The following is a 15074-nucleotide window of genomic DNA, read 5'->3' on the forward strand; positions in this document are numbered from 1 at the left end:
CGATTCCAAGAAATGATGATGAACCTGAAAAAGGAGATTTTAGGGAGCATTACCTTATATTCAAATTAAGAGCCACCTGAACCTGAAATTTAGCTTATTTGGATCATGTATTTACTATTAAGAAGTGACAATTGACACGTCTAAGAATTGAATCTCAGCAACTTTTTTCCTTAGCTCCATGCAGCAGCTTCCTAGGTATAAAAAAAAAAAAAATTAATAGCCATCTGTCAGGCAATCTATTTCAGTCTTTCAGATATGCTGGTAGCCTATCGGCAGAGAGGGATATAAAATGGGGCACTGAAATCCTGTAAGGCATGTTTTCTTGTAGCATTTTAAAATTTTTTTTTCTTAATAAGAAAACAGTAGCATTTTTTGGTAATAAATACAAAATTAATTTAGTGGGAGTTAATTTTAATTACCAAAATAAATTCTATAAAACTACTATTACATTACGTTTGTAACAAAAATTATCAGAGTTGAGCGCAATCGAGCCCCTGTCAACACGGATGGTTCAACCCATTAAAAAAAAACCGACAAGCGCGCACGTTTCTGCATAACTGTCCACTACTCCAGTCTCTCACGCTCTTGAAACCTAGCCCGCCAAGTTCATACTTCAAAGTTCAACCAACTTCTATTACTATTTTAATTTTTCCTTCAAATCCTTTCCTAAATTCCCCCATATATCTCTTGTCACTATCAGTTACTATGAAAATCTAAACTTTTCAAGTAGAAAAAAGTTAACAACTCAAAAATGAAACATTTCAAGGGTTTGATATTTTGTACTTATTTTCTCAATATTCTAGCTGCCATGAATGGCTCCGTTGAAGCTTCCAAGCATTTCAAAGTGGGGGATCAGATAGGTTGGCAGCAGCCTAGCACTAACGACACTGCGGTCTACAGCCAGTGGGCTACGAGTAAAAGGTTTCATGTTGGAGACTCTCTTTGTGAGTTTCTTCAACCTTTTGCTTAGTTATACCCTTCACTTTTTACGAGTAGTATCACTCGACATCCTAATCTTTATTACATTTTTCAAAAATTTATTGATCAAATGCTCTATGTTGTTTGCTTAATTGTCAGGTTTCTGATATTTAGCTATCATTTTTTTTCTTTGTTGCAGCTTTTGAGTATCAGAATGATTCAGTCCTTGTGGTGGAGAAATGGGATTACTATCATTGCAACACAAACACGCCCATCTCTTTCTTTAACGATGGAAAGACTGTTATCAATCTTGATAGGCATGGACTCTTCTACTTCATCAGCGGAGCCCCCGATCACTGCAACAGGGGTCAGAAATTGCTCATCCGGGTGATGGGTTTTCACCAAAGAGCAGGATCTCCACCTTCCATTGCAAATCCACCAGAGGATGGCATCACACCAGGGCCACATCCTAGTTCAGGATTAATAGTTTCAGTGACACTTAGTTCAGTCTTTGTTGCTCTTATTGTCACAGTTGTAACTTTGATATGATGTGCACCATAACCTATTTCTTTGCTTTGTTTTTGTCTTTTTCTTTCTTCTGTGACAGATTCCAAGCGTTGGAATTCTTTGTCTCAATTATTTAGCTATACATGTGTGTTGGATTATTGTGATGTTGCCGTTGCTAATGGTCGTTGCATTTGCATCTGAATTCATCATTTAACAAGTCTTCTCCATTTTCACCACTCTCAATTTCAGGTTTCTCGCGAACTTGATGTGGCAACAAGTCCACTCTTGAATTGTAAAAACAGAAAAGAAAAGTTCAATCTGTAGATTTAAGATGAGCTTATAATATGTTTTTCTCCTACACGTGAGGATCCCATCCTCATACATTGTAGAAAATACGAAAAGAAAAAAAAAGAAGAAGATAATTTTGCATAAATTATAATAAAGCAAATGTTTATGGAATTAATCAACAATATAACATTTCATTAATAGAATAGTCGAGAATTCAGTTAATTTAAAAAAAAAAATTATTGTACGTTTTGAATAATTTCATCATGCATGTTGAAATGTTATGACTCAAGGTGCTATTATTCTGGCTATTTCTTGAGTCCTAAGGAATATAGGAAGAACTCAGGCAGGCCAACTAAATGATGTTGAAAATGAGTGCCCGTGGCAATGGCAGAGCACTCTGTTTAACTATTTGCTCATAGAATACTCATAAAAACTGCACTTTTTGTATTGCTCTACTTGATTCCTTACACATTTTATATTCAGAAGTCTGAGTAGCTGCGAAAGTGTTAAGATGAAGCTACTTATGCGAGCGATTTTAGTATACAAATATTCGATGATTAATGATGACAGTGGGCAAAAAATGGTCCAAAGTCCAAACAATACCACTAAATGAGGAACTCAGGACAAGCTCTATTGAAGCTTTCGATTCAGAACAAACTGAATAACAGACATGGAACGGGAGGAAGCACTTGCAACCCACACAGACATGGTATCTTGTGGACATATTTATGTTTGTTGAATAAAAGACAAATCAAATTTCTCAAGTTGAAAGTGTAAGCCTTCAAAATGAATGATAAACTCGGTGGTAGCAACTCTCCATGTCTGAATTAAAAGAAGCTATCCTTTCCCTTCTGAGGTCTCTCTTTCGTTCTTTTATCCACTTCAGCTTCCGTAACCAGTGTTCAACCAGCATCACAGTTACACCGGCGAAAGCTGCTCCAAGAGTTCCCCTACAGGTTGATAGTAGTGCCACAAACACCCATCTCCCTTGATCATTGGGCACTGTCACCCAGGTGGCTGCAACATAAGCCGTTGCCACGATCTGTTAGAAAAAATAAATAAGAGAAGACAAAAAAATAGAAGAGAATTTTAGCTTTGAAGTGTGAAAAAGATTTTCTTAAATGTAATTATATCTTTAAGATACAACAAAGTCTTAAAAATCTCCAAGCAAAAGTAGTGAAAATGATTATACTGAAAGATTTATTTATAATGAATGAACATATAAACTTCTATTCAGATGGTTATGACTTTTTGTATAATCATAATCTTTATGAATAATTTATATTTAAATAGTTATGATCATTTGTCATATGATAATTGTTTCTGTTCAAACATAATTATTGAAAATATAAATAAAATTAATATAAAAATTAATTTTATTCATCAATAATTAAATTTTTTTATCAAATGTGGGATACACCACATTCTAAATTACCAATAATCCCCCACGAGTTTGAAATGTTGTTGCTTAATTTTACCTTTTACACAAATAAATATTATGAATATAAGAAAATATCTCTATATTTAAACCTTTAATTAGCATATATATCTTATAATTCTAACGAAGTTGATTGTGTTCATAGATTAAACCTTAACTCGTAGTATTATAATTGAAGATATAACACACATAATATTTATTTATTCTTTTGTCAGAAGTTTATAACCATTTTTTAGCACTATTATGGCCATATTTACAAGAGAGACCTCAATTCTTCTTGTTGAAGCGACACCACTTCTATGTTTATATAGGTAGAGTTTTCATTATGTCTCAATTACTTTAGATATTTAAAACTTCATTAAGAGTATAGAAGCTCATCTTCTCTACACAATGGATTACACTAATTTTTAAAATTTGAATGGATTTTACTAGTGCTTAACAAACACATAACAATAACTTGTTTTTACCCATTAAACTTTGTAATTAAATGTTACTAATTCAAAGTTAGGTTCCTATTATTGGTGTCAAATAATAAGGGTTTAAATTTATTCTACTTGTAGTACTACTAACCAAATATCTTAAAATTCAATTTTCTTTTATGGTAATTACCCTTACTTGAAATTGAATATCTAATATAATCACTTCAGGTTAATATGTCCAAACTTTTCATTTTGTATATCATTTATATGCTCTGGACATTGTTGCCTTATTCTTATCATTTTATGATATAGCTGGTTTTGGTTGTAGTCACAATTCTATACTCATAAATTTCAACCATTCTATTTTCATACTTTTATACATCTTTAATACAATTATACTTCTAGTACAATTGAATAAACTCAATGAAGAAACCAAGCCATTTTAGTCTTTTAAGATTTTTAAGGACCTTTTATGATTTTGCTTTAATAAGTGTCTAAACTTATTAGCTTGTATAGTTTACTCAGAAAATTATACTAAAATCTTACAACACTATAGTGATAGTTTTTATTTTTTTTATTCTTATTACCCTCACCATATGTAAGTATGCATTTTTTTATTGAAGAATGTTATGCATTCTTTTATTAAAGAATGTCTAATTCAATAGTTAAAATATCATATATTCTTAATCAAGTTGTCATTTCATTTATCTTTTTATTATTTGGTATTTTTTTTTTAAATAAGAGACCTCCAAATTCATATTTAGTGAAAGATAACTAGCAAATATCTTAATATTTCTATAAAAGTTTCAAAACTTTTATATTTTAACTCAATATAAGAGTTTATATCAATAAGTAGATTTCAAATATAATCATGCTTCTATAATATTTTTTAAAGACTTTTTATATTAATTCATAAATACTTATATGAATCTATTTATTCATGGACACTATTAATAGTTTTTATTTTCATGAACAAAATCATTTGATCACCCAAATGGATTAAATAGCATTCCATTTACTATTATAAAAGTTTTCATATTCATAAGATATTTGAATCACTCATAGCTTCCAAAGTAAATATGCTTTGAAAATTTTACTATATAAAACCATATATGATAAATCATTTGTACAATCTATGAATTAGACCATATACATAACAAAAAATTACCACAACAAGATCAAGATTGTGGCATCAATTTTAGCTTATGGCTATTCTAAGCCATTCATAATAATCCACATCATACCTATAAATCATGTAGATTTGGCTATTGAAGTTATCTTATTTATAATGATGCTTTTGAGTGAAAACCAACTATCTCAAATGTTATAATGAGTTTCCAATGCATATATTAATTGCTCAATGGCCAATTCCAAGTTCATGACTATTAAAACCTCTAAGCTTAATTTCAAAATTTTATGAGAATTTTATTTCTCCACCATTGTGTAGCCTATGTATTTATGTTATTTACTACTTTTAATTGGTCATAACATTTTCGAATATATAATAAATTCAAACTTTACTCATATGACTAATATGCTTATGTACAATAAGAGTCTAAAGTATATTTAACTCTAATTTCAAATACTTTTACAATAATTTTGTGATCAATATGTTCATATCTAGATCACCATATCAACTTAAGTAATGAAATATGAATCTAAAGAATAATTTTCATGAAATAGTATAAACAATAATTATAACATGAGTTCTACTCATATTTTATGCAAAAACTCATGATGAATTTGCATTGGTTAAATAATTGATTGGCTTGCTCCAAGGCTCACGGGTTTCACAAACCAATATTATTATCTAAGCCTATATGTGAATACGGTGTATAACCAATCACATCTTTGCCATTGTCATGAAACTATTGAAAACCTAAAAAACTTGTTCACTTTTCATTTTAATAGCCTACAAAAGCCATTTTTTCGGCTATAAGAACAAAAATATCTTTATTATCTTTAACTAATAATGTATTAATTAGATGATGGCATTTTATCTCTGCAGTACATATATTTCTTAAGATATAAGAAAGAAAATTCCATGCCATTCCTTTCATTTTTTGTAATTTATGGCAAACTATACCAATATTCTCCATGCCATCACAAAATGGAATTAAGCACATGGATGTATCGGTCCCTTTGGAACATTGAATTTGTATGTTTTTTTTTTCTAATTTATAAATATAGCTAATTTAGACATTAAGGAGCATTTTTCAAAATGCTAGTAATCGACAAATGTATCAATATTTTTAATGACATGTCTTTTCTTTTAATCAATCATCTAACTAACCTAAAATTTTGGCCAAATTTTAGTTAGTGATACTAATATAAAATTTACAAAATATAAGAATGCCATAGATATACATATTTAATGTATTTTATATTACCACCAATTAATCCATAAAACACTATATCTTAATAATAATTATTTACATACATCAATTTAATTTTAATTGATTTTCAAGAAAATTGAACACTAGTCAAAATTTAAACCAATAATAATAATAATAATAATAAATTAACTATTGATTTATACACGACTAACAAAGATAGAACTATACAAATAGCTTGAATTAACTTATTGTCTCAATTTTGGTGCCATGATTTAAAAATAAAATTAATTTTGTAGCCAAATCTTATTTTCAACATATATTTTTTACTTACATCTAATTTTTTTTATGATATATTCCTTTACCCATTTTTGATTGCTTTCATAAAACCCATAAGATAATTTGCCTGCTCTTTTATATAATCAAGATATGACAATTAAACAATCAACTATTCTATTAGAATCTAATTTAATTCGTTACTTGATAATAAGTGATAATTCTTTTGGTCGTAGATCAATTTATGTTTTTCTTTTTTTTTTTTCATGTTTTCAGACTATTTCCTATCTCAATCTTTATAAATATCGATTTTTTAAATAAATATAATACAATTTATTAAACCTAATTTTCGAGCCAATTTTAATATATGCATAAATTTATGTAATGTAATCAATATTTTGCATATTGTGTTTTGACTTTACACACTAATAAAATTAATTATTAACGTGTTTATCTCATTCAGTCAATCTTTTTTACTAGCAATTATGCAAAAAATAAAATACATACCTCTAATGAAGATTTTTATGAAAATTAACATTTTGATCCATGGAAACATTAATCTTTTAACACTTTGAGCCTTTTCTAGTAATGATCTCCAAATCATGCCAATTTTTTTTCCTTTATATCTTCTTCATGCGAAATATAAATTTCTCATAACTGTCTTTAAATTATTAGAAAAATAAATAAGAGAAGACAAAAAATAGAAAAGAATTTTGGTTTTGAGGTGTGAAGAACACTTTTTTAAAGGCAATTATGCTTTTAGGATACAATAAAATCTCAAAACTCTATAGGCAAAAGTAATAAAAATGATTATATTGAAAGATTTATTTGTAATAAATGAACAGATATAAACTTCTATTCAGATGGTTATAACCTTTTGTCTAATCATTACTTTTGAAAATAATAATTTATTTATATTTAAATAGTTATAACCATTTGTCATATGATAATTATTTCTGTTAAAATATAATTATTTAAAATATAAATAATATTAATATAAAATTAAATTTATTTGTCAGTAATTACATCTTTCTATCCAATATGAGATGCACCACATTCTTGTCGGGGAGATAAATCACACTTGGAGCCCATGACAGCACACTAGAGAGCCCATACATATATGTTAGACATCATTTGAGTCTAAAAGCTTAAATTATTAGGTTTTGGGGTCCTTTATGCATATATAGAACATCTTATTTAGATTTCTTAATGATGTAAGATTCTTTACTCATACGTGGACCATATTCCAACAATCTCCTCCATTTACTTGTGAGTTTTGATCAAATCCCACCTCAGCTCCCCATGCAAGTAAGTCCTATCAACACTTTTTTGTGCCAGGCAACAGCACTCAACTTAGCTGCCTAGGTTGTATAAGTGCTTCCTCTAGCTTGCACTTCAGGTTAACTCAATACACCGCCCACTTGGGTGTTCCATTTCTACATATAATACCGATGTTTGAGCACATGGAGTTAATGGACGCAACCACCCTCCGATCTGCCAACAATCTCTCCCCCAACAACACAATTGGTATTCGAATTGTAATCTTGGCTTTGGTACCACTTGTTGGGGAAATAAACCACACTTGGAGCTTGTGAGAGTACACCAAAGAGCCCGATCATACATGTTAGACACCATTTAATCTCCAAAGCTTAAGCTATTAGGTTTTTGGATCCTTCATGCATATATAGGATATCTCATTTAAATTTTCTAATGATGTAAGATTTTTTACTTACATGTGATCCATATCCCAACACTTCCATAAAATTTTGAACTGCTTGCCTTTGTCTTTAAAGAAGTGCTATACTTGTCTTACCACCTGCTCTTTTTATCTTCTCTTTCAAAAGCTGAATTTCTGAAGTGCATCCAGCTTCATTGAGGATATCAAGCATTGTATGTCCCCTATAGTTTCGATAATTGACATCCACATTTGCTTCATACACGATGTAGTCTGCCAGCTATAATGAACTCAATAGAAAAGAAAAATGACAATAACTTTAGAAATGAACTTGCATAATGAAATTCCACTATCCATTCCATTGTATAGTGCAAAACTTGTAGTAAAGAGCTTTTCTTCCTAATTTCATTTGACCTTTTTCTTTTTCATCATTTTACCAACTTTAATTCGCTAGTTTGTCACGGAACCATTGTTCATTACTGCATCCGCACACCTCTAAACTCACAGGTATAAAGGTAAAGAAAGATACATACTAGATAGTGTCCTTTGGAGGTTGCCACATGCAGAATAGTGTTGCCATGCGAGTCTGGTCGGTTGAAGAGATTGGTGTTGCTGAAAACCAGTGCCAAGCATACAAAGGCATTATATCGATTGAACCTTGCTGTAAGATGAAATACAGTATCTCCATCTTGTGTGAGACATTGAACGGATTGACACAAATGCTTTAAGAATTCCAGTATCACCATTCATTGGTGCCAAGTGCAATGGTGTATAACCATTGTTATCGAACTGAAAAGCAAGGTCCAGATCATACTGCAGAAGCATTTTGGTTATATCCAACCGCCCTTTACTGCAAGCAGAGTGCAGAGGTGAACGTCCATTTCTGTCAACCTTTCGCCCCAATTCCGGGTAGATATTTATTATCTCCCTCAATATTTCTGATGATTAGATCCTGAATATTAGTATAGAGTTCTTATACATTTTACATTTTAAAATTATTTTATTTTCAAAAGAAATTATCTAAAAGGTTATAAGGCAAAATGAAGAAGGATAAAATGGAAATTGAGGCAATAAGAATAATACCCAGAAAGAATGACATGGGAAAAATCAATAATATATTTATATTTTTGTTTTACCATGACCTCTTGGCAAAGAAAGGTTCATCACTTACCAATTTGCCCTTTTGATGCAGCCCCATGAGCAGTAGTTAGATCAGCATCATCTTCTAATCCTTCCAACCAGGGTTGATTCAAAAGCACCTTTACCACATTCAGATACCCATTACTGCAAGCAATGAATAATGGACTTTGATTTTCACAGTTCAAATTGCATGCTATCCAGGGGTTGCTCTCCAACAGCAACATCACTGCCTCAGCATTTCCCGCACGACAATCTTCATGCAGGGGAGTTTCTAGCTACCTCTTCATTGTTGCCACCAAACTTAGTCGTAACTTAATGATTTCCATCACCAAATTGTTGCTTCCAAACTTCAAAGCAAGGTGTAAAGCTGTGTTCAGTCCGTTGGCAGTTGTTTGTTCAAGAATGTTTTCATTCTCTCGAACCAAACGGGTAAAAGCCAAAGCATCATTTCCTGCAATTGCTTCGAGAAGCCTGGCATCCATCTCGTCACACTTCTGAGCTTTACAGTCTAAACCAAAAGCACGAGTTTATGAGCCAGTGTGGTTTCTACATCTAATTATACGAAAAGTGGAAGGAGAAGAACAAAGATCAAGAGTTCTCTTCATATGTTCCTCGAATTTTCATACAGTTGATTCTTCGCGAGTTAATTTGTTAGCTTCAATATTAATCATTTTTTTTTTTGGGGGGGGGGGGGGGGTGAGGGACAATTAGAATTTGTTAGTTTCCTAGTTTCTTCAGGGTTGATTCCTTCATTCTTCTCTATCTCTTCCAAGGACCTAAGTCGACAATTCTTTGCAAGGCCTACCAAGTCAATAAAGTATCTCAACATTAATGCTCCAACTACAAAGTCGATAAATTGACTGATAATTGATGACATTATCAATAAAATTATCCCCTCTACCAGTTGGAGCTTCCATCCTGGTTCAGCAGCTGCCCCAATGTTCTACAGCACGGATCTAGCAAGAAGTAAAAATGTTTATGGGACCAGTGGGGCCGCATTAGCTACATTAGCCTTTCAAAAGATCAAGTCAACTCCATCGATTTTTCAAAAGATTTGTTCAAAGTCCGACAAATTCCTCAAGTTAAATGTTTGATTTTTTTAAAAATATGTATATATATATATATATATATTAAAATACTAACACTTTAATACTTAAATATGTTTTAAAAATTAAAATTAAATAAAAAATAAATTTTATTTAATAAAATAAAACTTTGAACCGAATCATATCTGAACTCTAAAACTCTTAGTCAACATCTCGGCCCGAATGGGACCAGGCTTGCAGGGGGGGGACGTAAACCCTGCCCTATGCATTACTTAGCCACACTAAATGAGGCTTGGGCTTGCAAAATTTGTATTGCAAGCCCACGAACAGCTAAACCCAGGGAAAAGGAAAATGGAAATTTAAGTCAACCACATCAACGGTTCACATTTATTCCAAACATTAGGATACCCTAAAAATCCTACACTATCACTTAGATACCAAAACCCGCTGTCTACTGTAAAATCTTTTTGTTTCTGCATTTACACACCGGACTCTCTGGTGTCTTCCTTACCTCAAAAACTCTATGCTATCAAACTATCAACCGCCGTTTTCAGTAAACTCTCCCAGTTGCCGTTCTTTTCTAAATGATTCTTCTTTACTTTTCTCTTTTTGTTTCCTCAATGTCAAGAAAATAGAAGGAAATGAAGACAAGAGAAGAGAAAATTTGAAGTATGATGCAATGGTTAACTATTGTTTTGGTTTATGAATGATGGAAACTGCATTTGAAGCAGGCAAAGCTTTGATTTTAGCTTTCTGGGTTTTTGTTTATATGGGTCTATAGATGTAAAACAATCGATTAAAGAAGTTCTTTTTTTTTTCTTATTAATTTTTTTTTGTCTTGTGAATTTTTTGGGATTATCAAGATGACTTTGTTTTTGGCTGTTTTAGGGGTAAAAACTAAAAGTTCTTGTTCAAGTTTGAAATTTGATAGTTTTCTTGCAAACGGGTTCAGATTTGATTACTGAATTTTTTGTATGTAATTTCTGCTAAATTTTTCTAACTTATTATGGTGGAAAAGTTATCTTCTCTTATGAGACTTCTCTAACTATAACTCTCAGTGATTTTGGTGATTATCTCCACTCTGCCTTGCCCATTTACATGTGCAAATTAAGTGCAGAAGGTGATGGCGTCATTTCATATCCTTAATGTGGGATTTAGGTAATATCTATTTCACCAGCATATCTAGGTTAACCTTTCTTTGTGGAAGTAGGACTTTAGCACATGTGATTTCTTTTGATTTATCTGTTTTTGTGGACAATAATTGGATCTATATGTCTTGTGTTTTGACTAATGTTTCAGGCTCTTGAAAGAACATGGCATTATGTTTCATTGCCATGTCGTCAATTGGCTCTCTAGGGTTTCCCTGCAGTAGTACAATAGACAAGAAGTTTTTAAATTCTTCCGGTTGACTATCATCATTTGATTCTATATCCTCAAGTGCCTTTCTAGGCAAGGAACATAATGTGATTTCACAAAGAGGATGCTCTTCCCAAATTTGGCCAATGGCCAAGAGTTGCATTTTAACAAGGATGGTTCTGCTATCAAGAAGCTATAAGTAAGTTGGCAGTGAATGGTTTGTTGTATGACATTCTTTGGCAATTTTTTTGATGTACCTTTGCATCTTTTCCACTTCAAAAAGGTGTCAACAAACTTGCAGACCTAGTTGGTGTTACTCTTGGTCCCAAAGGGAGAAATGTAGTTTTAGAGAGCAAGTTTGGCTCCCCAAAAATTGTTAATGATGGTGTAACCGTTAGCATTGCTAAGGAGGTATATTTACCTTTGTTCAATGAATACTTTTGTTGATAGCGTTTGATACATTGAAGCAATATACAACAAATGAATAGGAATGAATCAGCATTTTTTATTTTAATTGCCTTTGTCAAAGTTTGACGTCTTCAGCTAATGATAAATGATGAACCACTTGGGTTGTTTTCTGAATCTATTGGTCTTTTTGTTCTTTTTGATCTTTTTGTTTCAGAATTGAAGAAAGTATTCTTTGTTTTGTAGCTATACTTTTTCGTTTACTTAAGCATTGGTTTTTTCTTTTTTTTTTTTCCCGGGTTTTATTGGAATATCCCCCCACTTTTTATTTTTCACACAAGCGTCTTTTTTATTTATGAATTTTCATTTACATTTACATTTTTATAGGTTGAGATTGAGGATCCTGTGGAGAACATTGGTGCTAGATTGGTGAGACAGGCTGCTTCAAAGACCAATGATTTGGCTGGTGATGGAACAACTACATCAGTTGTTTTTGCACCAGGTTTGATAACCGAAGGTGTTAAGGTTTGTGAGAACTTCATAACAATCATATCATTGGAAAATTGCATACCCTATCTATTCTTATATTGGTTTTTGGTTATTCTTTCCAGGTGGTGGATGCTGGTGCAAGTCCTGTTCAAATTACAAGAGGAATTGAAAGCAGTACTAAGGCCTTGGTGTATGAACTTAAGCTGATGTCAAAAGAGGTAAACCTGGTTGTTCTTAATTGTACCTTCTAAATGGAGTTATAACTTACAAATTTCATGATGAATATCTGGGATGCAAATTTTACCATTGGTGTTGGTCTGCAGGTTGAAGACAGCGAACTAGCAGATGTGGCTGCTGTTAGTGCAGTAAACAGCTATGAAGTATGCAATATGATTGTGGAAGCTATGGGTAAAGTGGGAAGAAAAGGCAAAGTGACTCTTGAGGAAGGCAGCAGTAAAGAAAACAGCTTGTATGTTGTTGAAGGGATGCAATTTGATCATGGTTATATGTCTCTTTACTTTGTTACAGGCAGTGAGAAAAAGGCTGTTGAATATGGAAATTCTAAGGTATTTGGCAAGTATGTTGGTGGATACTGAAGGATTCTATTTTGAGAAGTCACTGACTACTAGAAGCTGTTTAGTGCAGCTACGACTGGTTGACAAAAAGATAACAAATGCAAGCAATCTCATCCACGATTCAGGAGATGATATTAAGGGGGTTACCCAACTGTAATAATTGCAGAAGACATTGAACAGGAAGCTCTTGCTACTCTTGTTGTGAACAAGCTTAGAGGGGCACTAAAGATTGCTGGTTTGAAAGCCCCTGGTTTTGCAGAGCGTAAAAGTGAATATCTTGATGATATTGCTTTACTCACTGGAGGTTTGTGTGGTATCTTATGAAAATAGCTACATAAGTTGTATCTGCTCAATGTTCTGTTGTTAAAATTTATTGTAACATGTATTTAGGTACTGTGATAAGAGATGAGGTTGGGTTATCATTGGACAAAGCTGAGGAGGTCCTGGGGCAAAGCTGCCAAATTGGTGCTCACTAAGGAGACCACTACTACCATTGGTGATGGAAATACACAAGCAGTGAATAAGAGAGTTGCTCAGATCAAGAATCTTGTTGAGGTGCTTCCGTTCAATCCCTTTTCCGCTCCTATTACTATCTTTACCTGTCTTGTTTTCTCTTTATTGATAAATATATAACATTTGCAAGCAACAGAGTAGGACTAGGAAAAAGGAAAGCTCAATTAGAGAATTGCAAAACTCTCAAATGGTGTTGCTTTCATTAAGGTAAACCTTGGACTTGTTTAATGCAGTGTTGATGATATATTTAAATGTATGGTATATTATCTTCTTTTCTTTGGTATTTAATTTATTATTTGTGTTTCTAGGTTGGAGCGCAAACAGAAACAGAACTTAAAGAAAAGAAACTGACAGTGGAAGATGAAAGAAATGAAATTGAGAGTGGAAGATGCTCTTAATGCAAAAAAGGTTTATTGCTTGAGATTTTCTATGAAAGTTGTGCAAGATATTGTACTTTAAACTTTTACTGACTGACACCTCTTCTCATGCTTAAATTCAATGCCTTAATTGGTTTTAGAACATTAATTTTTTTCAGGCAGCTGTTGAAGAAGGCGTTGTAGTTGGTGGAGGTTGCACCTTATTGAGGCTTGCAGCTAAAGTTGATACTATGAAAGAGACCCCTGACAATGATGAATGGAAGGTAATGCGTGTCTTAGATTTTCACTTGTCTATTGGACTATGGACTTACTTGTTATATGCAATGGAACATTTTGTCTGACTTAATGGTTGACAGGTTGTAGCAGATATTGTTAAGAGAGCACTGAGCTATCGAATGAAGTTGATTGCCAAGAATGCTGGGGTCAATGGGAGTGTTTTCATTGAAAAGGTATATCATTGTGATGGATCATGTCTGGTCATAGTTAGTTTAATAATGTAGTTATCAATCTGACTATGTTTTTCCTTTTTCATTTTGGCCATTAGTTGCTGTCCAATGACAATGCTAACTATGGTTATAATGCTGCAAGTGGAAACTATGACGATCTGATGGCAGCTGGGATTATCGATCCTACAAAAGTGAGTTTCTCTATTGCTTGAGACTATTCTTTCATTTTTCTCCTTTTCAGAAGAAAAAAAGAGGTAATATATTCACGTGATTTCTGAGAGCACCTTGGTTTGTACATAGGCTATAAGCTGCATGAATATTCCTCTTATGCCTTATTTTGAACTTGTGAATCTTACCTGGATAATTTGTACTGTCTGTTTGTCTATCCTCTTCTTTATCATTTGACTTAACATTCCCACCATATTTAGCCATGTACTGCCAATAATTTGTTTTTTAAAATTATATTCCGAAAAACTCCTGTAAAGTTTATTTGTAAGTATAATTTTCTGAATGCATGGTATGTTATGATACTGGTTAGTTAGTATTTTGTATATATATCCAATATTTCTTTAGGAGGAGCATAGGCAGATTTAGTTAGGGATATTAATTTTATCTGTATCCAATGAAAAATCTGACTTTTTATTTGATTGGGAATGGGGATGGGTATTATATTGTAGATATGGGAATGAAGATGGGTATGATTTTAAATTTTTGTTGAGTACGGGGATGGCGATGGTTAATATAGCACTTATCGCATACTCGTACCCTACATATATTTTTATATATTTAGTAAATAGATTTTTTATTAAATAATATAAATTATTATTTTAGATTAATTAAAATTAATATATTTTTATTGAAAAAAATATATTA

General features: G+C 32.2%; 2 protein-coding genes and 1 pseudogene across 3 annotated transcripts; 2 read left to right on the forward strand and 1 right to left on the reverse strand.

Annotated features, from left to right (window-relative positions):
• The first annotated feature begins 457 nt into the window (after positions 1–457).
• On the forward strand, positions 458–1635 carry LOC111281340 (early nodulin-like protein 7). Its single transcript, XM_022869071.2, has 2 exons — positions 458–944; positions 1118–1635. The coding sequence occupies exons 1-2, from the start codon at positions 752–754 to the stop codon at positions 1465–1467; spliced, it is 543 nt and encodes a 180-aa protein (XP_022724806.2). The 5' UTR covers positions 458–751; the 3' UTR covers positions 1468–1635.
• Positions 1636–7728: 6093 nt separating this feature from the next.
• LOC111280590 (uncharacterized) lies at positions 7729–9590 on the reverse strand. Its single transcript, XM_089757342.1, has 2 exons — positions 9026–9590; positions 7729–8792 (listed from the first exon to the last, which is right to left on the reverse strand). Exons 1-2 carry the CDS (start codon positions 9216–9218, stop codon positions 8497–8499), a joined length of 489 nt encoding a protein of 162 aa, XP_089613468.1. The 5' UTR covers positions 9219–9590; the 3' UTR covers positions 7729–8496.
• Positions 9591–10903: 1313 nt separating this feature from the next.
• LOC111280591 (ruBisCO large subunit-binding protein subunit beta, chloroplastic-like) lies at positions 10904–14622 on the forward strand (annotated as a pseudogene). The gene is made up of 14 exons (XR_016335043.1): positions 10904–10986; positions 11099–11160; positions 11569–11595; positions 11680–11807; positions 12189–12326; positions 12413–12508; positions 12614–12856; positions 12936–13169; positions 13256–13420; positions 13520–13585; positions 13687–13786; positions 13914–14018; positions 14112–14204; positions 14300–14622. The product of XR_016335043.1 is annotated as a ruBisCO large subunit-binding protein subunit beta, chloroplastic-like (transcript).
• The last annotated feature ends 452 nt before the right edge of the window (positions 14623–15074 follow it).

The sequence above is a fragment of the Durio zibethinus genome, chromosome 28 (genome assembly GCF_047325235.1).
Source record: "Durio zibethinus cultivar Kanyao isolate XHJ-2024 chromosome 28, ASM4732523v1, whole genome shotgun sequence".
NCBI lineage: Eukaryota > Viridiplantae > Streptophyta > Magnoliopsida > Malvales > Malvaceae > Durio > Durio zibethinus.

What these genes read in the sequence shown, in the direction of transcription:
- LOC111280590 (XM_089757342.1), bottom strand. Translation starts at nt 9,218, where the DNA reads ATGTTGCTGTTGGAGAGCAACCCCTGGATAGCATGCAATTTGAACTGT. An exon ending in TGCATCAAAAGGGCAAATTG is followed by an intron (nt 8,793 to 9,025) that starts GTAAGTGATGAA and finishes TCTAATCATCAG; the next exon opens with AAATATTGAGGGAGATAATA.
- LOC111281340 (XM_022869071.2), top strand. Translation starts at nt 752, where the DNA reads ATGAAACATTTCAAGGGTTTGATATTTTGTACTTATTTTCTCAATATT. An exon ending in TCATGTTGGAGACTCTCTTT is followed by an intron (nt 945 to 1,117) that starts GTGAGTTTCTTC and finishes TCTTTGTTGCAG; the next exon opens with CTTTTGAGTATCAGAATGAT.